The following is a 21,034-nucleotide window of genomic DNA, read 5'->3' on the forward strand; positions in this document are numbered from 1 at the left end:
TTTTTGTTATTAAATGTAACTAAATTAAGGCACTTAAATCGAAAAAAAAGTTAAAAAATTTAAATTGGACAAGTACAAAAAAATGAAAAAAAAGAAATCAAGTTAAAAATTTAGTGCTTTGCTTTAACTAATTACAAATTAAAAGTAAAAACTTTAATTAAGTACCGTTGTAATATGTATTGTTGTATATATATATATATAACTAAAAAACGTAAAACCTTATTTAAAAAACAGGTGTTTTTGTCGCATTAAAGTTACTTGCAATGGCACATCTTTTACTAATTGTATTTACGCAGAGAATCGCTGAAATCCGAATGCATTTGCAGCGGAAACAGAAGAGGAAACGAAATGCATTGCTCTACGAGTATGTACAGTGTGACAAATCGGTTGCGCAGCTGGCAAACTGTTTGTGTTCATTTAACATTCGACTACTTAACGCTTAGTTTTCAATATACATTTTGGCCTTGTTTTGTTTTCTGGTTTTTCTTTTGTTTTATATGAATTTTGCACGCAATCAACGCCAGCAATGCCCGACAATAAAATACTCTACAATCTGTTTCGGGGCATTGCCGAATTTTGACCGAAAAAGGCACACACAGAGAGAATTTCTTTTTTAAATGACAAAACGACAAGGTTATCTATATATATATCTTTCTACAACTATATATATATATATTGTTTGTGAGCTTCTTCAGTAGCCATTGCAGCGTATTTCATTGTAGCGCGCTCTGCTGGCTGCACTGTAGGCCGCATAGCCATAGCGCTCATACGCCGCGTAGTCCGCATAGGGATAGAGCTGTCCACGCATACGACTGCGTGACATTTGACTCTGCTGACTCAGGCTCTGACTGGCGCTCTGATAGCCATAGCCATGCTGCTCTTCGTAGGGCCAATAGCTGTGCATGTTGCCACCAATTGCTGCATCATAGTAGCTGCTGCCCATGTTGCTGCTGCAGTTGCTGTTGTTGCTGCTGTTGTTGCTGCTGCTGCTGCTGCAAGTCGCTGCGTACTCCTCGGCCAGCCGCTCGACCAGACTCTCCGGCGTCTGCAGAAAACGCTCCGAGAAGCGCCCGATTTCGGTGGAGCCGAAAGCTTGCTGAAAGCCAGGCAAAGGCTTGATGTCCTGCAAGCAAATAATATCCAGTCAGACTCTGAATTTAACTAGCTTGACTTAAGCTCTATTTAAAATTAAGTTACTCAGAATGTGATCGACTGGGAGTTACCCTGTAAACAACCTAGCTTAGCTCTAGATATGTTCACTCTGCTTTCGAAGCGCTGAGTCCCAGTTACTGGGCCAACAACAACGACAAGACACATTCGGCTTTGCAAATCAGGGCAAAAGTAGTTCCTATCAAGCCACATTTGTCATTATTTTCACAAATTCTGTGAACTTAGGGCCTTTCGAATAGGAGCCATACCCTATTTGGGCTGTTCCCTCTGTTACTGGCACTTAACATTTCTATGTTAACATAATGTTAAATGGAATTTTATAAAGAAAGCATTTCTGACTAAAAGAAAAGGCTTCTCATATCAATAAGTTGGGCATAAACGAAGTCAAACAAGAAAATTTCTGGGCAACCGCAGACTTAAAGCCAGGGTAGGGGTGTTCAGGTCATTGAAAAGGCTTTTTCTTGCTTCTTTGTGTGTATGTGCATGTGTGTGTGTGTTCATTCTCACCCTTATTTGTTCGCGCACTGTGGACTCCATGGCTTCTACATGCTCCGTTTCCGTTTCCGTTTCCCGTTTGCTTGCCTTGCGTTTTGATTTCTTGCTCGGTATGAGATCGCATTCGATTATGCGATTGTTGTTGTTGTTGTTGTTGTTAGTGTTGTTGCTGTGACAGTTGCGATTTTTGGCATAGCTGCGCTTGCTGCTTAGCGGCTGCTGCTGCTGCAGCAGTGGCGCCAGCGCAGGTGGCACAGCGCTTGTGGCTGCAGCCGCTGAGAGTCCATATCCGACGGGCGAGTTTTGCGGCGCGGGCGGTGTGCGTGGCCGTCTCAATGTTGGACTCCAGTTATGCGTGGCTGCTGCTGCTGCTACGGCTGCTGTTGGCGTCTGCTGTAACAACAAAACCAAGAACAAGAAAATCGATTTAGTGTGCAGTTGCAGCGCAGAAAAAGTTGTTACGCTCAAGTGGCGGGCACTTGAAATTTGCCAGCAAAGGTGGCCCGTTAGGCGCGTGCTCATAGCTCGTGTTGTCAAGCCACCCAGCCCAGGCAACTCCACCCAACCAGCCCGCCTACAAGCAGAACAGCAGCAGTAGCAGCAGCAGCAGCAGCAGCACATTGAAGTTCACCCAAAAATCAATAGGCGCCCGCTTTTGCGGCTGCTGTTGTTGCTGCTACTAAGACACCCTGTATTAAGGCTTCCGGCTAGCAAGCGCGCTCTGTTAAGGAGCTCTGCCTTGCTCTTTCTGCTGCTGTAAATGAGTCACCCTGTTTAAAGGCTTTCGGCTTGCTTGTGTTCTCTTTGATTGCGCACGCTCACTTTTGCGCGCTCTCTGCCTCCTTTGTGCGCCCGTTCTCTGTTGTCTGTCTGGCGCTCTGCCTAGAAAGCCGGTCGATGGAGCTAAACGCATTTTGCTTTTGGTCTTCTCTTTTTAGTCGGCTGCTGCTGCGACTGCGGCTGCTGCTGCGCTGCTGTAACGGGGCATCATTGTAGTCTGTCATTATCAGTCTGTCGTTACATTGTTTCTTCTTCTTGCTTTTTTGTTTTTTTTTGTTGCTTTGCCCTAATTTGTCATGGCAGCTGCGTGCCGCTGCGTTGCCTAATTGAGCTGCTGCTGATGCTGCTGGCACTGCTGCTGTCACCTGTTTGTCGCTTAATTAGACAAGTCAGGATCCGCTCACTATCGCTGCCTACCTTCCCTTTCCCTTCTCGACTGCAGTTTTAATTTGTAATTTTGCGCCAACTTACCCCGGCTGCATCGTCGTTGATTTGATTAGCTGCCGACTGCTGCTCCCCAATATCCTGCGGCGCTGTTGCTGTTGCTGCTGTTGTTGTTGGTGTCGGCTTGTTGGGCTTCGCCAAATTGATTTCCGCACGGTTCACAACATCCGGCTGCTCAGCATTGCCCGCCTTATCGGTATCATTCACAATAGGCGGCGACACTGACGTCGACGTGGACGTCTCTGCCGTCGTGCTTATGTCATCTGGAAAATTGGCAAAAAAACGGCGCCCAGGCAGGCAGCGAGTGTTAAATAAAAATCAATAAACATTGCCTTCCTACTTTTTTATTAGTTTTTTTTTTTTTTTGTATATTATTTGTGAGGCGTTTTGTAATTATTTTGTCATGCGTGCTGGCGGCCATCAAGGGTTAAAAAGACAAAGGTTCAGTCAGGTTGACCAGCGCGAGAGAGCCGCAACTTTTGTTTTTTTTTTCGCACTCGCTTATCAAATTTGTTATATTTCTTATTTTTTTTTAACGGGGGTAGCTAAGAGAGCAAGGCAAAGAGACGGAGAGAGAAAGAGACAGTGAGTGAGGGAGTGAGTGAGTGCGTGAATGTGTATGAGTGTGAGTGTAAGCGACACATCAACATGCACTTGTTGAACGTGTCAAACACACACACACACATTCACTCACACATTCGCGTGTCATTTGGAGTGTAAAAATTTATAGCATACTTTTTAGCGCATGCGACTGAGCCCGCATTGTTTACGTATTTTCTGTTGTGGCCAGCGCCGAGTCGCGATATTCGATTTGTATTGCTGTTGTTGTTGTCATCATTGTTATTGTAATGCTATTCACGTCAAATAAATCAATTATAATCAATTTAAAGGCTGATAACAGCGTGTGGGTGCGAGCATATTAGCTTAATAATAGGTGAGTGGGTAACAATATTTAATAACTTTATTAAACTTTTACTATCATTAGTTTGCCTAGCTAAAAGTTATGTTTGAATTTATTAAAAAGTCTATAGAATTTAGTTGATAAAGTAATAACATGTGATATTTGTAATATTAATAATTTTAATATTATTAAATATATAATCATTTTATATATTTTATTTGAAAGAAACTGAGGAAGATATTATAGCACAAAGATCTTATAAATTCATTTATGAATTGTCAAAAGATCTGTCGTATCTGAAGAATTTTCGATGGGAAGCTGGGAAATAAATCAATGAATTTATTTAAAAAACGAAATATTTTTAATTTTATAGGTCTTATGACAACTTACTCAGCTCAAGCGACTCTTAGTTCCTCAGCTCTTTTTACTAAAAATCATATTTTCTATATAAGCTATATTAACTGCATCTAAACTGCTCTAAGCATAAGCTTTCAGCTTATTGCGCATCCTTTGCTGCTGCTGCCGTTTTTTCTTTTCGTACTACAGTTGACTTGTCATAACGGACATTGATTTTTGCGTCAATGTTGGATACCTCTACAACAAATATTGCACGAGCATGGGGGCTGTTCCAGGGTGTCTTCTCTATGTGTGTATTCGTGTGGCTCTGTGTGCGTTGGGCAAACAGCAAGCAGCTACAAATAACCCACCACATTGCGTTGTAAAGTTCATTTACATGCTCTGCTGTGATGACATTTCACGCGCACACCCTCAAATCATATTTGTGTGTGTGTGTGTGTAAGTTGAGCGCCCATTGATAAGCAGCGGCTATGCCCACAAGTCTCGTTTGCATTAGGAAATATTTAGAAAAGCTGTCAAAAGTTGGAGTTAGGGTCAATGTGTGTGCCTCTGTGTCTGTGTGTGTGTGTGTGCTGCGCCGCCACACACACTTAACACCTTCCTTCCACTTGCCAGTGCTCAACTGTGTGTGTGACGCGACATCAGCCAAGTTAACTTATTGATTCGCCCAACACGCCTCCGCCAAAAAGTCAAATCAGAATCAGCTCATCAAAGGGTGAGTCAAAGCTCAGGCCCCACTGCCAGCGCCTTGCGTGCCTAAATAGACAGCTAATTTTCAAGTCCTTTAAAGCAACATGACGTAGGCTCGTCATAGTTAACGGCCAACAGCCGACACAGCCCACGCCACCTTGTGCTAAGTCGTTGCGACAGGAAGCGGAAGCATTTGAGCAGTTAACCAACGCTGATTGGTTGAGTGTTTGCAAAATGTCGACTACGCTGCTCCTCTGCTCTGCTCCACTCTCCTCGACTGCTCGACTGCTCGACTGACCGTCATGTCGTGTCAAATGGCTGCCTGACGGACAGTTGCCTGTCAGTGGCGCTGCTGCTGCTGATGAGGCTGACGGCAGCGTTGATGGCGACTCAAATGGACGCTCTTTGCATTCATTTGCATGCAAAATCAAGCATACGCAGTGGCTTACAAGCAGCCAGCACAGTGGAGACTCTGCTCCACTCGGCATTTATAATTGAATAGAAAATGTGATGTGAAAAGTTATTTATAATATGTGCTTTTAGTTCTAGTTTGATTAAACAACTTTTAGTTCCTTAATTAAGTTATTAAAAGTTCTTTAAATACAGAAAATGTTAAAGGCCTTCTCGTTCAGCTCCAACTGCCAGTGACTGTTAAATATTCAAATAAGCTGTTAAGCGGCCCAAATGCTTCAGTAAGCTAAGCTAGGCTTCAAATGTTAAGCTTACAGTTTATGTTAGCAAGAGATTTGTGCTTTATATAAGCATTAACAGTCACTTGCGCTGTAACTTAACATGCGCCTGTTAGGGGCTCACTCTCACTCTCTGTGTCTCTCGCTTGATCGTGTTCTGCTAGCGCAGCTTACACTCTGCTATTCAACATTCTTGCTGTTACTTAGCGCTGCTGGCTATGTTAACAGAAATGATTTGATTTTAACAGCAAACCACAGTGCGTTGCCTGCTTTGGCTGCCTCTGCTGCCATTGCTGCCTTTGCTGCCTGGGGGCGGACATAAATACTTGTTACATAATCTAGTCTGACATATGTTTGCATAAATTTACAATCATTGCGCCGCCCCCTGCATAATTGTACATTAAATGGAGCGTAATACAAATGCTGACAACTTACCGGGCATATCGACAACAGCTGCTGCCTCCACGTGCTGTTGCTGTTGTTGTTGCTGCTGCTGCTGCTGCTGCTGTTGCTGCTGCTGTTGCTGTTGCTCTTCTTCGTAGTCTCTGCCATCGGCCGGACAGTGATAGGACACACAGGACGCGGACTCCACAGACATATTCACTGGATACTCGCCGCTGTAGACGGGCGTGCTCTGACTGCTGTCGCTGCGTGCTCGCGTGCTGCAGTTGCTGATGCCGCTGTCCGTGCCGGTGGCACTGATCAATGGCGGCGATGTGGTTAGCCTTTGTGTTGGTGATGTCGCCTCCACATCATGCTCCAGTTTGATTTGCTCAGGCAGCAGCTCCTCGAGCTTGGACTGTTGCAGCTGCAACTGTTGCTGCTGCTGCTGTTGTTGCTGCTGCTGCTGCTGTTGCTGCTGCTGATGTTGATGTTGCTCTGTGTAGTTGCGTAATGGCTCCAAATAGTTGGGTGGCAACACTGTGCGGTTCGGTGCTGGCGTCGTAGAACGTCCGGGCGTTCCATAGTGTGTGGGCGTGGCTGGCTGATAGGCGGCAAAGCCGCGTGCCTGGCCATAGGCGGAAGCACTATAAAGCGCAGGCGCTGGCTGCTCATAGCTGTTGCTGCTGCTCAGGTGTTGCTGCTGCTGCTGCTGCTGATAGGCGTGTTGCGTATGTGGGCGTGGCGGATAGTGCAGCACACTGGAGGGTACCAGCTGCTGGCCAGCGGGCGTAAACATGCTCGCATGATGATGCTGGTGCGACGGCTGACTGTAGTGGGGCGAGGCATAGGGCGCATAGCGATAATAGCTGGGCATATAGGAGGCAGGACCGGGACTAGGGCCCGGACTGGAGCTGCCATAGCCGTAGCCATAGGGATTATAGGCGCCGCCATAGCCGCCGCGATAGCCAGGCGCTGCATAATGGGACATGGCCTGGGCCTGGGCCTGGGCCTGGGCCTGAGCCTGCGCCTGCGCCTGCGCCGGATGCAGTTGCTCGTAGTAGCTGGCGGCGTATCTGTCCGACATGTTGGCCAAATGAAGGTCTCCTTGCAACTTAGAGGCGCCGCTCGTGCAACAGCAACAATAACAATGGCAAAGTTGACTGCCCCGTTCCCTTAACAGTTGCTGTTCCGGCCATATTGCCAATGCCTGGGCTAACCAATTACATGTGTCTCTTATTGATTTTATACTCGACTGACGTTGTGCTGCGACTGTCCTTTGCTGTCCTTAAAGTCCTGCAAGCGAACAAAACGTGTAAAATGTTAGACTGCCCTTAAAGCTTCAATATTTCATATGCGAAGTCGGGGCTAGTTGGGTGTCCGGCGTTAATTTGCTTAACTCGTATGCGTCCGCAATTCAATTAATGTTAAACAATAACATTTAATGCTCATTTCGCAAGGCAATAAAGCCGCAGGATATAAGGCCCGCAGGATGTGTGTGCACAACAGCAGACAACATAATGAGACATCGTTTCAACAGCAGAAGCTGCTCCCAAATTGGCCTTAAATTAAGCCAGCGACCAGCCAAGTCTATAGAAATGTGCAGTAAGAGCAAACGCCTCGAAGTATGAACCGAAAACTCAAGCGAATTTTACTTGAATTGGGCAGTTTCTAGCGTTTACTTAAGTAGTCTATGATTGATGTACTGTCTCTTAACATAATGTTAAGTTTTTGGCTCTGTTAAGTCAGCTTGAAGCTTGCCTGGCAGCTGGAGTGTATAACACTTATAACAGTTTTGTCAGGCTGTTATAATGTGTTTTACATTTTGCACTTGCTATGAACAGTATGTTAAGTTTAAGCCCAGCTTAAGCTTGGGCCGAGCTTTAATAATTAAAAATATAATTGAAAATTAAAAATTATTAATTTTATTGAGTTCTTAATATTCCGAGTTAAAAAAGTATATAAAATTTAAAAATTAAATATATTATTGATTAATATTTTTTTAATATATTTCTAATTTGAAATATTTAGAAAATTATTATTTCAAAAACTTTTTCAAAAACTTTATTCGAAATTAGAAATAAAACAAGAAATAATATTTTAAGCTTCAAAGTGTTCATATCTAATCTCATTTCTCTACCTCTCAAAGCCTTAACTAGAGTTCCATTATTAAAAGCGTAAATTACGTTTAGGAATTATTCAAATGAAATTCTAAAGCAATAAAGGTATTTGCAAACGCAAGACAGAAATGTTTAATTGAAGCATTTGGTATACTTGTGGCCTGCATTGATGAATAGAAGCTGAAGGTGGAGATGAATGATAGGATGAATGTTTTTGTTTAGCTGTTTGGGATGGTTGGGCAGCTGCTGTGCAGCAACAACAGCTACTTAGCATAGCAAGCGAGCCACTCATTGTATGCGTGTGTGTGAGAGTGTGTGTGTGGTTGTGCACTGAGTTGAATGCATCAAAACCGCAAAGCATTTTGGTTGCACGCAAGCCATTAATGAGCCACAAAAGTGCATACAGGCTGGCAGAGAGAGAGAGCGAGAGTGTGTGTTTGTGAGAGAGAGTGAGAGATAGACATGGTATATGTAGTGGATGGGCAGAAGCACCAAAGTGAAGCTGTTTGTGACCAATGACGTATACCAATTATTATAATGTTAATGTGTTTTGTTTTACATGTAAAAATAAATAACTAAAAAAATAGTAGCTGCGATATTTTGATGAATTGGGTGTGTCAACTTATTGATTCGGCGACTTTGAAGATGTCCTGCTGGCTGGCGGCAAAAAGAAATTAGCAAAACAGCCAAAGCAGACAAGGAGAGAGCGGGGTGGGGGTAACAGAGTACCAACTCTATTAGCAGACACCCACACACACGCGCGCACATGCAGAATAACATAATCAATGTAAATGTAAACAAGCGCTGAGCGATGAGAGAGCAGAGCGAAGAAGGCGAGAGAGAAAGAGCGTCAGCCGGCAGAGAGCGCGAGAGCCAATTGAAACGGGTTATGTTAAGTGCGTGTGTCAAGCTGTAAAACTGTAAAAAAAAACTGTAAATGAAATGAGCCTCGCAAACGTGTTGAGCAACTGCAGTGGGGCTTAGGTGCTATGTACGCGGTTTCGCTCGCACTCTCTCTACGCTCATGCGTTGCAAGTGAACAGCAGGAAACGGAAGCTGTATGGCATGAGATGCTGCTTGTAAGCATATACATATGTATGAATGCTGGTAAATGTGTAGCGTACTGTTTTGGGACAGCAACAGCCGCCCAGTTCTAGCGCATATAAATCAATAAAAACACACACAGAGGAGCAGCAGCACCAGTCGTGCCGAATCGAGTCGAGCTGCCTGCCTGCTCAGCGCAGCTTCATTAATGCTTTGCTATGCTCTCCACTTTTTAACAGTTTCCCAGTTGCCCAGCACTGATGCTAGTGTACAGAGGCAAGTACAAGTATGTACTCACACACATACACACCCATACGTACGCACACATAGTAATTGTTACGTTGACGTCGTTTCGTGTACGTCACAATATGCGAGCGCACTTGAGCTGGCAAATATTGACAGTGCCCGAATATATGCTGCAGTCTTTTTTTTGTTACAAATGCAATTTTAATTGAGAGCTGCGTATGACTGTGTGTGCGAGCATGTGTTGTTGCTAATGCACTTGTGTTATATTGTTATTCTTATTGATGCTTTTCAATAATTGGGGCAAGTGCGTGAAAGAGCGCAAGCTTTGAATGTGTGAAAAAAATGCAGCATAGGATATGGGGCATCGAAGCTATACCTTTTTATTTTGCTTTTAATTAATATAATAATTTCTATTTTAAATAATATAAATAATAATTTAAAATAAACAAAATAATAATATACAAAATCTAGTTTTAGCTACTATATAAATACTTACCTAAAACTCGCTTGAAATTAATTACTGCACATAAAGTTTATTAAGTTTTTATAATTTTCATTACTTTCATTATTTTGCACACAATAGTCAGTTTTTCTTTACAATTCAAAATACCGTTATATTTGAAGTGTTGCATACGAATTCAAAATACTTATATATTGTGAATACTCAAGAGCTCATGTTCTCTCATACATTGGCACTCTTCGCACTCTTGCACTCTCGCACAAAAATCGAAGAGAGGCAACGATCAAAACTGCAAACACTCGTAGACACTATCGCATTCGTATTCGGCTTCGCACACACATACACATACATATACACACACTCAAATTCACATTCACATGGGCATTGCCAAGTGGCGGTTGCGGTGCCGACTGTTTAACCCTTGAATGTAAATGCGTTACGTATGCGCTGCGTGTGCGACACGCGCTAAAGTCCAACGTAGACTGAAATGCGATACGGCTGGCGCGCTACCATTTATACACTGGCAGCCAGCCTCAGCAGTGTTGCCATCGTACCCCCGAAATGTAAAGAAGCAAAGCTGGCAAAAGACGGCGGCGAAAAAGCAGCGAAACGACACCAACATCGAAAGGGGGAAGAAGCAAAACGAAAAGAAGCAAGGAAAAAGCAAAAAAATCGGCACAACCGCTGTGCTGCACTGGGAACCCAGCGCAAACTGTGTGACCCGATTTGACGGGCAACCTGCCCACACACGCGCTGGTTGCGGGGCGGGCGAGCTTTCGTTGAGGCCGAATAAAGGAGAGAGTGAAGGAGGCAACGGGAAAGAGCGAGTGAGAGAGCGCGCGCATTTGGCAATTGCAATGGGGCGAAAACTCTCTCTCGCAAATGTCATTTGTAAATTCACTTACTTTGCTTACGAAATTAGAGCACAAAACAGAAACCGAACAAAAACAGAGCGAGCCAAAACAAAAATTAGGAAATACCACACGCACACATATACACATACTAAATGCGCACGAGAAGGTGACTGAGTAGAGAGAGAGAGCGATTGCGCAGCCAAATAGCAAGCGCTCGGGGGGTTTCCCTGGTTCAGTGCTAGTCATGTTATCAATGGGTATGTATGCGCCTGCTTTATTGATGTCCCCGGTTAGCAGAGACTATAAAAACTATAGCGCATATTAAGGGGCATACAGTACTGGGGCCATAACAACTGGAAGTATTTCATGCGACTGATAACAACTTATGTATTTAAGTAAATACCGGAGAATTGTTTACATACATATACATATACACAGACACACATACTTACATACACACATTCATATGCAAAGTCAATACGCGCCATTATTATTGATTTAATCTGGGAGAGAGCTTACTGCTGCCTAACTGTACGCAGCTCTCTCTCATAGTACCGCGCTCTCTCTCTCTCTCTCTAGATGCACGTGCTGTTTTGCGGTTTCTACAGTCAACAGCAAAGCCACCAAAAATATTGTGGGCGACAACGGCACGGAGGTTAAGCAGCAAAGGAAAAAAAACGTAAACAAAGCGTGCGCACGCAACGGCATAATACAGTGGGGTAGGGTGCTGCAGATGGATGGCGAAATACCCAGTTAGACGCATATTGGCAAGGGTGTTTTTGTTATTGATTCGCTAGACGGCATACAGGGTGTGAAGGTAACAGCGATAACTTCAAAAGGATGTGAAATGAATGCATGCAAAAGATGATTTATAGTTAAATATACAATTTAAATAAGTGTATATATAACTTAAAAATTATATAGATTTATGTAACTTTTATAAATTTATTTGCAATTTGGTGAAGAGCTGCAGGTTCATCTGCACACGCACTTTTCTTTCAAACAACTTTTAACAGTCTTCAAATACAGCCAGCAGATGTAGAACACAAATAAAAACAATAAACAAAGTTTGTTCTCGGAACAGAGCGAGCGCTTAGCCAAACCAATGGGCGCCCATACAGTCACGCGTCCATTCTGTTTGACAGACCCAACACCACTCGAAGCCGCAGCCGGCGCGTGTGCAGACCATGTGCATGCAGCCACCTGGAAGGAGTGAAAGGTTTATTGAATGCTGTTGTATAAGATGTCATAATCTGCCACTCACCATCTCGTTCTGTGGGCGTGCGGCATTTCGGACAGGGTTTGGTGCTCACTTTGATTGTTACATTGCTGGCCTCTTCCCATCGAGCTTCGGCTGCACGCTGTGCGGTATACAATGTAAGGATTATACAAGCATTTGTGAAGCAATAATAACTTACATTCGGATCGACAGTGTATTCACAAGAATTGGAAGCAGTCCCGCTCGCTCCTTCGGGCAAGCATTCGCCAATGTGATAGCCCTGCAAGCAATTGCGACAGAAGACATAGCCACAGCCATTCTGGCAGGTCACCTTGCGACAGTCGGGCTCGACGAGCAGACCCATGCCACAACCCGGCTGTGGACAGAGGACGCCACCTGCCTGCAGAACGAATTCTTCGGTGGCAAAGCGTTGGTAGCGTTCATATTCCTCGCGTGACAGCAGCTTAAAGTGATGAATCTCCTCTATAAAGGAATGCTCACAGCCTGCCGGACATGGCAAAGTGTAACCGAAGTCCGGATGTGGCATAAACTGACGTTCACTGAGACGCGAGCGACAATAGTCGCGAAAGCAATCGATACAGGTGACGTGCTGTGAGGCACACGGAAAGACCAGTACAGTTTCGCTATGAAGAGATTGATAAGCGAGAAATCTAAGAGTTGTCACAGCACTCACCTGACCTCCGTGCAGGCTAAACATGGTACATTTTTAATGTTGTTCTTAATTAGATTTAACGGCACAGCGAAATCCTTTTCGCCGCCAGAGACATGCTCTGCGCACTTGAAATAAAACTCGGCAAAGGGCGGATCACCAGCCTCGTTGTCCACGCAAGCAATTTCGAGACTCTCGCAGTGGCCGCGTATGCGACGCGCTTTCAAAACATCATCCCAGCACTCGGGATCGCGATGCACGGTGAAGGCCCCACCTTTGCATAGAGCACAACGCACACGCAGCTTGCCCTTGCACAGTTTGCTGCATTGGCCACAATGGACAAAGAAATGCGCCTTAGCACGCACCCGTTCTGCGAAGGTGCGTGAAAGATAATCAATGCTAGTTTACCTAATACCACCTGTTGCTCACCCTCGTCGGTGATGTTTAAGCGCTCCTCGCTCTCCAGTTGCAAATCGAGCAAGGTTTCATTTAACGGCTTTGACGGCTCCTCCGGACTTGACTCCTCCTCCATTAAGGCGCTGGCCTTGCGTTCACGCACAGGCGGACGCAAGCGAATGGCGTGTAGCACGCTCTGCTGGCCAAGATCACATTGCTAGAATCAAATTTCAAAAAATTATTACTCGTCTGTTATTCTATTGCATGCAGGCCTACCTCAATTGTTGTGGCATCGCTTAGCTCTTTGCCGGCGAATATAATTTTCACTTCTTCTGGCTGTAGACCCAGCTGTGGCGCCACAAGCTCCTTAACGTTTTTTATGTCCCACTGCGGTTCTAAGTTCACGGACAATGTGCGACCCGTATTTGTTTTCACGTAAATGCTCAACGTGTGCGTTAATTTGCCCCCGATTTGTAGCAGCTCCAGCATTTTGCGAACCAAAGCAGCAATAAAATTAAAAATAAAACTCATTTAAAAACGAAATTACAAAGCTAAAGTTACATTATCTGAATTGCACTCTTTATTTTGTTATCAAACACTGGTATTTTTTTTAGTATTCCGTCATCGTTGTGATTTTATACTGCCAGAGTCACATCGCAGTATCAAAGAAGGTGCTTTCTAAATCATGATGTTCAAATATAAATTACATTGCATTATGAAGTTGAACAGTTTATTTTTACTCTAATGCAGAAATACTTTTAATATTAATTTTTTTTCAGTTGCAGTTTTTGCCAAACATTCAAATGTAACAGTTACAAGTGGCTACCACTTTTCAACACTTACCCATTCTGTATAACCAACTCATCAGCTGTTCTGTTTATTCAACTGTTTTCGCCATTCGCTTGTCAACGTCGTCGCGTGCTTTTACGCGGCAATATTTGGAAATCGAATTGAGAAATTTATTTTGTTTGAGGCTTTAGCTAAAGCCGAGTGTGATTATGTCAGATTTCAAAATAAGAGAAGTCACTGGTGACTTATTTTCGGCTGGTCCCGAGTATTCCATGTGTCATTGCGTTGCCGCCGATTTACGGATGGGCAAAGGCATTGCCGTCAAGTTTCGGTAAAATCTCTTACTAAATGTCTATTGCTGCTAACTTGAATGTTTTATTCTCACAGAAATAAATTTGGCAAAGTTGCCGAATTGGAAAAACAAAATGTGAAACCAGGCGGTGTGGCTGTATTGGAGTCTAATGGACGCTACATTTACTATTTGATAACCAAGCAACAGAGCTGGGGCAAACCTACCTATCAGCTGCTGCACAGCTCCTTGAGCGCCATGCAACAGCATATGGTAAGAGATATGACAGTTTATAATAATTATCACAGTTTTCCGCTTCGACAGGCTAAACACAATGTGACCAGGCTGGCTTTGCCAAGGATTGGCTGCGGTTTGGATGGTCTTAACTGGACTAAAGTAAGGGACATGCTGGCTGAAGTGTTTCAAGCAGATGCTACTGAATTGACAGTCTATAATTATGCAGCAGCAAATAAATAGAGGAACTGTTTGTGAACAATAAAATTAAGAATTCATTAAATTATTGAGTCTCCTGGGGCGGCACAAAGTTGTAAACCGTAATGTCCACATCCTCGCGCTGAAAGACATCATTGAGTATGGCCGTAACTTTGTCCCACTGCAGGCCATCAATGCCGCAGCCTATGCGCGGTATGGCCAGCTTATGAACGTTATTCTTGACCTGCGGGCAAATGGATGAAATGTCACGAATCTCATATGGCAATGTATTTGACGTTTACCATGTGATCACGCATCTTCTCCAACGACGACTGCAACGACTCGTATGAGGGCAACGACCAGCTCTGCGACTTGGTCACCAAATAGTAGATGTAACGCTCGTCATCCTTCAGCACAGCCAGCTCGCCGCTGCGCGCCTTCTGGGCGTGCAGCTCATCCAGGTGCCCGTAGATCTCCTTGAACTTCACAGCTATGCCCGCACCCATGGCCAGATCAGCGCCCACGCAATGAGCCAGCGAGTGAGTCTTCGGAGCCGAGAATAGATCCCCATCCACCTCCGTCAAGTTGAAGCCAGTCATGTTCTGAACGAACGCACGGCAAAAGGCGTGACGGATCTCTGCAACTTTAAGAGAAGACATTTTCTTACTTTCTTTTTTTGGTATGGAGGTATATATATAATGGAGAGCGAGTCAACAGGCAACGGTTACTCGGAGATTAAGCATGTTGCTATATGGTATATAGATAAGTCCGTTATGCATGCGTTTAAAGCCAGCTAGCAGGCGTTGTCTTTTTATTTGTTGTAAATATATTTTTATAAATATTCATAAAATAAATGTAATTTTCTTGTGCTCTCGAACTATGCGAAACTAGATAGAAGTAACGGTGCATTTGGTGCCTTGCAACCCATGCCAACCCATTTCGAATGTTAGAAGTTAACAAATTCATATATACAAAGAAATTCGATTTGTCCCAGCGGGACTTAGAAGGGCGTCTTCTCTCTGTGCAGCGATTGCCGCGAGGAGCTGACGCTGCGCGGCAGCTGCATGAGCTTCATGTGGCTGCAGGTGGGACAGATCACCTTGATGGTGTCGCGTTCCATGCTGGGCGGCTGATAGAAGAAGGCAATGATGTCCACGCCATCTCGCACGAAGACCAGCTCCAACAAGCTGCGCACGCGCAGCCAATCCAGGCGATCGATGCCACAGCCCAGGCGCGGAATGGCCAGCTTAGTGACCAGATGCTCACGCTGAGGATTAGAAATGGTTTAGCTATGAGCCAAGTCTACGTAGAGCAGCCTGAGCTGGATTACCATATGCTCGCGCATGGCCAGCAGCGCATAGTAGAGCGCCGTATAGGTGCACTTCTCGTGCGCCCGCTCCTTGGTCACCAGGTTGTAGATGTAGCGTCCGCCCTGCTCTAGCACGGCGACGTTGCCCGTGTGCCGCTGCTGGCGCTTCAGCTCGTCCACCTGGCCATATTTGCAGCGAAACTGCAAGCTGATCCCAGCGCACATGGCAAAGTCCGCGCTCACCGAGTGCACCAAAGCGAAGTTTTCCGGTGCGCTAAACAAGTTGCCCTTCGCCTCGGTTATCTGACACTTGGGAGCGGCCAACTGGAAAGGCAGCGTCAAGTGAATACACACATTCATTTCCCCATTCGTGCCACTCACCTCTCTGGTGATGTCGTCGTGCTCGCATATCATTATCTCGATGGGATATTCGCCATGGGCGAAGATTTGCTGCATTATGCGCTTCACTTGCTTCCACTGGAGGCCCTCGTCGCCGCAGCCGATCCGCGGCATCGCCACTTTGGTGATTTCATGATTCCGCTGCGATGCGTGATTGACAAAATGGAATCCGATTAATTAACATAAGCGTGCGTGCGCCACTCCGTCTCTGGCCAGTTAAATACGTCTGCATACATATTTATGATGCTAACAAATTAACGAGAAGCTGCGCAAACAGTTGTGCGACCAGCACGGGCATAGCCGACGCTTGTATACCCTGACTGCAGTCTATGAATGCCTATTAAGAGCGGCTCACTGTTATCTAAGTAGGTTTATAGCCTCCACTTGCTCGCTCCTTGCTCTTTATGTATATATGTTTATATGTATATGTCTATGTGTATGTATATATCTAATATATATGTATATATCTAATGTGGCAGTTGAATAGCGCAATATCTTCCATATATCTTTGAATATGCGTTTTAATAGATAAATCTTATTCTGCGACTTTCCTCCTAACTGTTTCTCTTGCTCTTCGTTTAGCTGCTTATCTTGCATAAATATTTCTTTCTCTTTCCCATTTTCTTTGTATATTCTGCAAATATTTTACCCTCTCTCAATACCTTTCTCTCTCATATCTGCTTTTCTCTTTATATATCTCTCTTCACATATATATATATATATCTCAATATTTCTTTCGATCTCAATAGCTATAGAACTTTCATTATCTATCTCTATATCTTAATATTTCTCTCTCTCTCAATATCTCTGTCTGTCTCTCTCTCTATCTTTCTGCCTTCTTTATCTATCTCTCTAGCTTTCTCTCTCTATCTTTCTCTAACTCTCTATATCTTTCTCAAACTCTTTCTATCTTTCTCTAAATTTATCTCTATCTTTCTCTAACTCTCTCTCTATATCTTTCTCTAACTCTCTATCTTTCTCTCTATCTATCTTTCTCTAAATTTCTCTCTATCTTTCCCTAACTCTCTATCTTTCTCTAACTTTCTATATCTTTCTCTAACTCTCTCTATCTTTCTCTAAATTTATCTCTATCTTTCTCTAACTCTCTCTCACTCTTTCTTTATCTTTCCTTAACTCTCTCTCTATCTTTCTCTAATTCTCTCTATCTTTCTCTCTCTCTGTCTCTCTCTCTATCTCTCTCTATATTTTTCTTACTCTCTATCTCTCTCTCTCGCTCAATATATCACTTTTTCTCAATATCACTCTTTGGCTCCCTTAATATCTCTCTCTCTCTCTCAACATCGCTCTCTCTGAGTTATGCTTTTCATCAATATCTTTATCTCTATCTTAACCCACCTCGGTCCCTTCTCTCTCTCCATCTTTCTCTCTCTCTCTCATTATAATTATCTCCTCTACATATGTTTCTCTAAGCCCACTTAATACATGTCTTTCCCTCTATACATATCTATGTTGTTCTCTAAGCAGCTACAACTATGTAGCTATCTAATCTCTTATTTCTTACATATCGCTGTTTATTCCCTCTACACAGTCTCCCTCTCTCTTTCTCACACAGCTTATCTATGGCTCTCTGCACTCTTCTCTCTGCCCCACTCGGTCTCCCCTGCCTGCTGGCTCCTCCTCCGTTCCACTCTCCGGCTTACCATATGTTCGCGCATGCATATCAACGCCGCTTGGACGTCGTCGTAGGTGCTGGCGGCATAGAGATTGGCCTTGGTGACCAAATAGTAAACGAATCGTGCATTGTGCTCGAGCACGACGCAGTTGCCGCTGGTGACGCGACGTCGTCGCAGATCGTCCACATCCCCGTAGACGAGGGCGAACTGCCAGGCGAGCGAGCCGCGCACCGCCGCGAAAGACGAGTCAACGGCGTGGGCCAAGGCATAGTGCTGTGGCGCCTGGAACAGATCCAGTTTCGATTCGACGATTTTCACGTTCGTGTTGGCCATTCTCGTTAACTGCAATTAAGTGCAATTATTTCTCGTTTCCGTTCAATGCCAAAGCAACGGCAGCAGCAGCAGCAGCAGCAGCAGCAGCAGCAGCAGCTGAAATTGTATTTTTAAGTACTCACCCGGAAAGTTTCGCAAGGCCAAATCGAATGCCCGAATCACAAATGAAAAACTTTTTTACGCTTTTTTCTCTTTTTTTCTTTTTATTTTGGGTTTTTGGCAACGAAAGCTGAACGAACCGAAAGCAACAACAAAGCAATTAGCGGCGACTCGTCGATTGGTTTGATAGAACAGCGATTTAACAACCGTTAGTTAGTAGCTTGTTTTAAAATATGTTTCTGATTCTGTTGCTGCCTCTGCCTCTGCCTCTGCCTCTGCCCCTGCTGATTGTTTATCAATTTGGACGCACAGCTTGCGTCTGTCTCGAGCGGCGTTCTGCAGCGAAATGCGCCCAGCGAAATCTGCTCGAAAGCGGCTTCAAAGCGAACAGAACGTTGCAGTCGAGCTTCAGCGACTGCTTAATACGCGCTCACCAAGCGCAAACTTTAAGTTTAATCAAGTTTTCTTGACTCAACTCGCCTGCAGCTACCAAAAACAGTTGTTTCTGGTTCTAAAGATTTAGCAGTTATTGCTTTGCCCATATGCCACGCCTTCTTCATCAAGAACTTGGCTTGAGGACGCTAAGGGCACATAGCTTATACCCTACAATTGTCATGCCCCTAACAGACGCAGTCAAGGAACCTTTGATAGGTTTGTGTAGCAGCTCAAGGCTTAGCCACATTCCAAATGGTAAGCTTCTAGCTCTGCCACGCCTCCAATGGGCATTTATATATATTATATATATCATATAAATATATATCTACTAGAATCTGTACACATTTATATCAAATTTCAAGACTCACTTTTTAGGTATACCAAAAAGAACTTAACACTAAAATGGACAAAGTTTCGCATGACCAAACCTCAACCAATATGCCCTTTTGTGCTAGGCCAGAGCATGTGTGGCGAGACAGAGACAGCAATAGCGCTGGAGGCACAGCTAAAGCCCAGTTTGGAGCCCCCAGAGGCGGCCCCAATTTGTGGCTTTTGGATGTCAACTCTGACTCAGCAGTTGGTTCTATAATATGCCATCATGTTGTTGATGATGACATATGATTACACACACACACGCGCACACAGAGACTCACACAGACACACACACTGACACACACATGTCTGTGCGTGTTTGTTATCGTTTGTTTGTTTGTTTTTGTTTTGTTAGCATTTGCTGTTAATTTATTGTTGTTGTGGCATTTGCCCAAAGCTGAGTTTGTCCAAAATCTTTGGCCCTATGGCCCATTGGATGAAGCTAAATATTGATAGCGCGCACCTGCTCGCGTAGGCGAATCTCCTACAACGGTAATCGCTGCCAGTTGAGCAATTAAATAATAAATAAAGTGGCAATGCCGGGGAGTGCACGACTACAACATACGCTGTACTCGACGCAAGGCTGCCTATAGAATCATTATAGGCAGCGAGACAGAGACAGCAATAAAGCTGCTGCTGTAAGCAAGCGCGCCATCTATTGACCACATTCTGCAACTGACACAGCTCTCTCAGTATGGGAATTGTAATGACATCTAAATGCACGTATATGCAAAAGCTAAAGTTGCTACTAATTCAAATATGTTTTTAAATTTCAATTTCGCTTGGCATGGGTTAAGCTATACAACATCGGATATATTCAAAACTAGATAAGTAAATGAATATGGCTAGATCAATTCATCTGAAACAGCTCCCCATACAATTTTACAAACTCATCATAACCCTTTTATCATTTACAGGGTATACCAAATAAAATCAACTCACATACCGTTCACAATTTTGCTGTTGCTTGAATACGTAAATAGAAATGTGACTTAAATTATAATAATTTTTGCGCATAGCTGGTGAAAACAAATATTAACATATACACACAGAAACACACAACGCATGTAAATTACCATATTAAGTTAAGCCAACAACAATAGCAGTAGCAACAACAACAGCAACAATATTGTCCATAAGCTTTATTTTGAAACTTTTACGTTTGGCGCTGAATTCTTACGTCACTGGTTTGTGTCTTGGCTATACGTGCATTTTACAGCACTGCTCGCGCAATGTAAACAAATGGAATGTGCTTTACCGCAAATCAATTCATTTATCTAACTTATAAACTTTAAGTGTGTTAAAGTGTTTTTATCTAGTTATCGCTAATTTATATACTATATTCAAAGTTAATTGTTAGGTGGTGCACAAGCGTCTTTTTAACTGTGCCCAAGGCCACATATTTAGCTTGCTCTCACACTTGGTCTATCTCGCTCTCTCTCGCTCTTTCGCTTGCTTCTACGCATTTCTACGCATGGCGCGAGCAGATTTTATTTATATATAAATTTAAATTTCACTTTTATTCAATTGAGCTAATCGCAGCAAAGCTTGAGGCACCGTGTGGAAAAGTCCGATAGACGACGACGACGACGTTGACGTCGACGAGAACGTCTCCAACTCAGTTCATGGCAGTTCAACTTGGCGCTCCGACGGAACACGACGAGGCGCACAACATAAATCAAATAAAATCTCTATATATTCGCATTTTGACACTGATTTGCTGTTGTCGTTGTTGTTGTAAAATTGCACATTGTTGTTAACGTTTATTTATTGTAGTAATTACATAAAACAGTTGAACTATTTCGTTTGTAAATATTTATACTTTACGTAGTAGTTGTGTAGTTAATTGTCGTGCTAAGAACATTCGAATCTTTCCGTTTGCTTGGGCAATTCGCCGCTAATCGCGTTTAATCTCCCAGCAAATAAGAGGAATCAACTGAAGAAGACGCGCTTAAGAAACGTTCTACAACAGACGCAGTTAAGAGAATAACTAAAAAGTGCAAGGCGAAAGGCGAAACGAAACTTGA

The 21,034-nt window shown here is 43.8% G+C and overlaps 5 protein-coding genes across 8 annotated transcripts; 1 reads left to right on the forward strand and 4 right to left on the reverse strand.

Annotated features, from left to right (window-relative positions):
* Nucleotides 1-168: 168 nt before the first annotated feature.
* On the reverse strand, nt 169-10,284 carry LOC111594384 (transcription activator MSS11). The gene is made up of 5 exons (XM_023307651.2): nt 9,814-10,284; nt 5,962-7,203; nt 2,917-3,152; nt 1,678-2,058; nt 169-1,123 (listed from the first exon to the last, which is right to left on the reverse strand). Exons 2-5 carry the CDS (start codon nt 6,992-6,994, stop codon nt 692-694), a joined length of 2,082 nt encoding a protein of 693 aa, XP_023163419.2. The 5' UTR covers nt 6,995-7,203; nt 9,814-10,284; the 3' UTR covers nt 169-691.
* A 1,278-nt stretch (nt 10,285-11,562) lies between these two features.
* Nucleotides 11,563-13,833, reverse strand: LOC111594380 (E3 ubiquitin-protein ligase parkin). 3 transcript variants are annotated; one of them, XM_023307646.2, is made up of 7 exons: nt 13,760-13,833; nt 13,193-13,413; nt 12,950-13,133; nt 12,545-12,890; nt 12,050-12,494; nt 11,896-11,992; nt 11,563-11,834 (listed from the first exon to the last, which is right to left on the reverse strand). In XM_023307646.2, the coding sequence occupies exons 1-7, from the start codon at nt 13,779-13,781 to the stop codon at nt 11,725-11,727; spliced, it is 1,425 nt and encodes a 474-aa protein (XP_023163414.2). In that variant the 5' UTR covers nt 13,782-13,833; the 3' UTR covers nt 11,563-11,724. The 3 variants fall into 3 exon arrangements, with proteins under 3 accessions (XP_023163414.2, XP_023163413.2, XP_023163412.2); XM_023307645.2 differs by having other exon boundaries at nt 13,193-13,419; nt 13,760-13,831; XM_023307644.2 differs by having other exon boundaries at nt 13,193-13,594; nt 13,760-13,813.
* Nucleotides 13,834-13,891: 58 nt separating this feature from the next.
* LOC111594383 (ADP-ribose glycohydrolase OARD1) lies at nt 13,892-14,492 on the forward strand. Its single transcript, XM_023307650.2, has 3 exons — nt 13,892-14,036; nt 14,093-14,267; nt 14,319-14,492. The coding sequence occupies exons 1-3, from the start codon at nt 13,915-13,917 to the stop codon at nt 14,469-14,471; spliced, it is 450 nt and encodes a 149-aa protein (XP_023163418.1). The 5' UTR covers nt 13,892-13,914; the 3' UTR covers nt 14,472-14,492.
* LOC111594382 (ADP-ribose glycohydrolase OARD1) lies at nt 14,462-20,913 on the reverse strand. 2 transcript variants are annotated; one of them, XM_023307648.2, is made up of 3 exons: nt 20,835-20,913; nt 14,729-15,069; nt 14,463-14,670 (listed from the first exon to the last, which is right to left on the reverse strand). In XM_023307648.2, exons 1-3 carry the CDS (start codon nt 20,869-20,871, stop codon nt 14,512-14,514), a joined length of 537 nt encoding a protein of 178 aa, XP_023163416.2. In that variant the 5' UTR covers nt 20,872-20,913; the 3' UTR covers nt 14,463-14,511. The 2 variants fall into 2 exon arrangements, with proteins under 2 accessions (XP_023163417.2, XP_023163416.2); XM_023307649.2 differs by lacking the exon at nt 20,835-20,913 and having other exon boundaries at nt 14,462-14,670; nt 14,729-15,147.
* On the reverse strand, nt 15,217-20,913 carry LOC111594381. The gene is made up of 6 exons (XM_023307647.2): nt 20,835-20,913; nt 18,224-18,330; nt 17,796-18,110; nt 16,117-16,275; nt 15,757-16,059; nt 15,217-15,693 (listed from the first exon to the last, which is right to left on the reverse strand). Exons 3-6 carry the CDS (start codon nt 18,099-18,101, stop codon nt 15,427-15,429), a joined length of 1,035 nt encoding a protein of 344 aa, XP_023163415.2. The 5' UTR covers nt 18,102-18,110; nt 18,224-18,330; nt 20,835-20,913; the 3' UTR covers nt 15,217-15,426.
* Nucleotides 20,914-21,034: the final 121 nt, after the last annotated feature.

Source organism: Drosophila hydei, unplaced genomic scaffold (genome assembly GCF_003285905.1).
Source record: "Drosophila hydei strain 15085-1641.00,03,60 unplaced genomic scaffold, DhydRS2 tig00000001-arrow-pilon, whole genome shotgun sequence".
NCBI lineage: Eukaryota > Metazoa > Arthropoda > Insecta > Diptera > Drosophilidae > Drosophila > Drosophila hydei.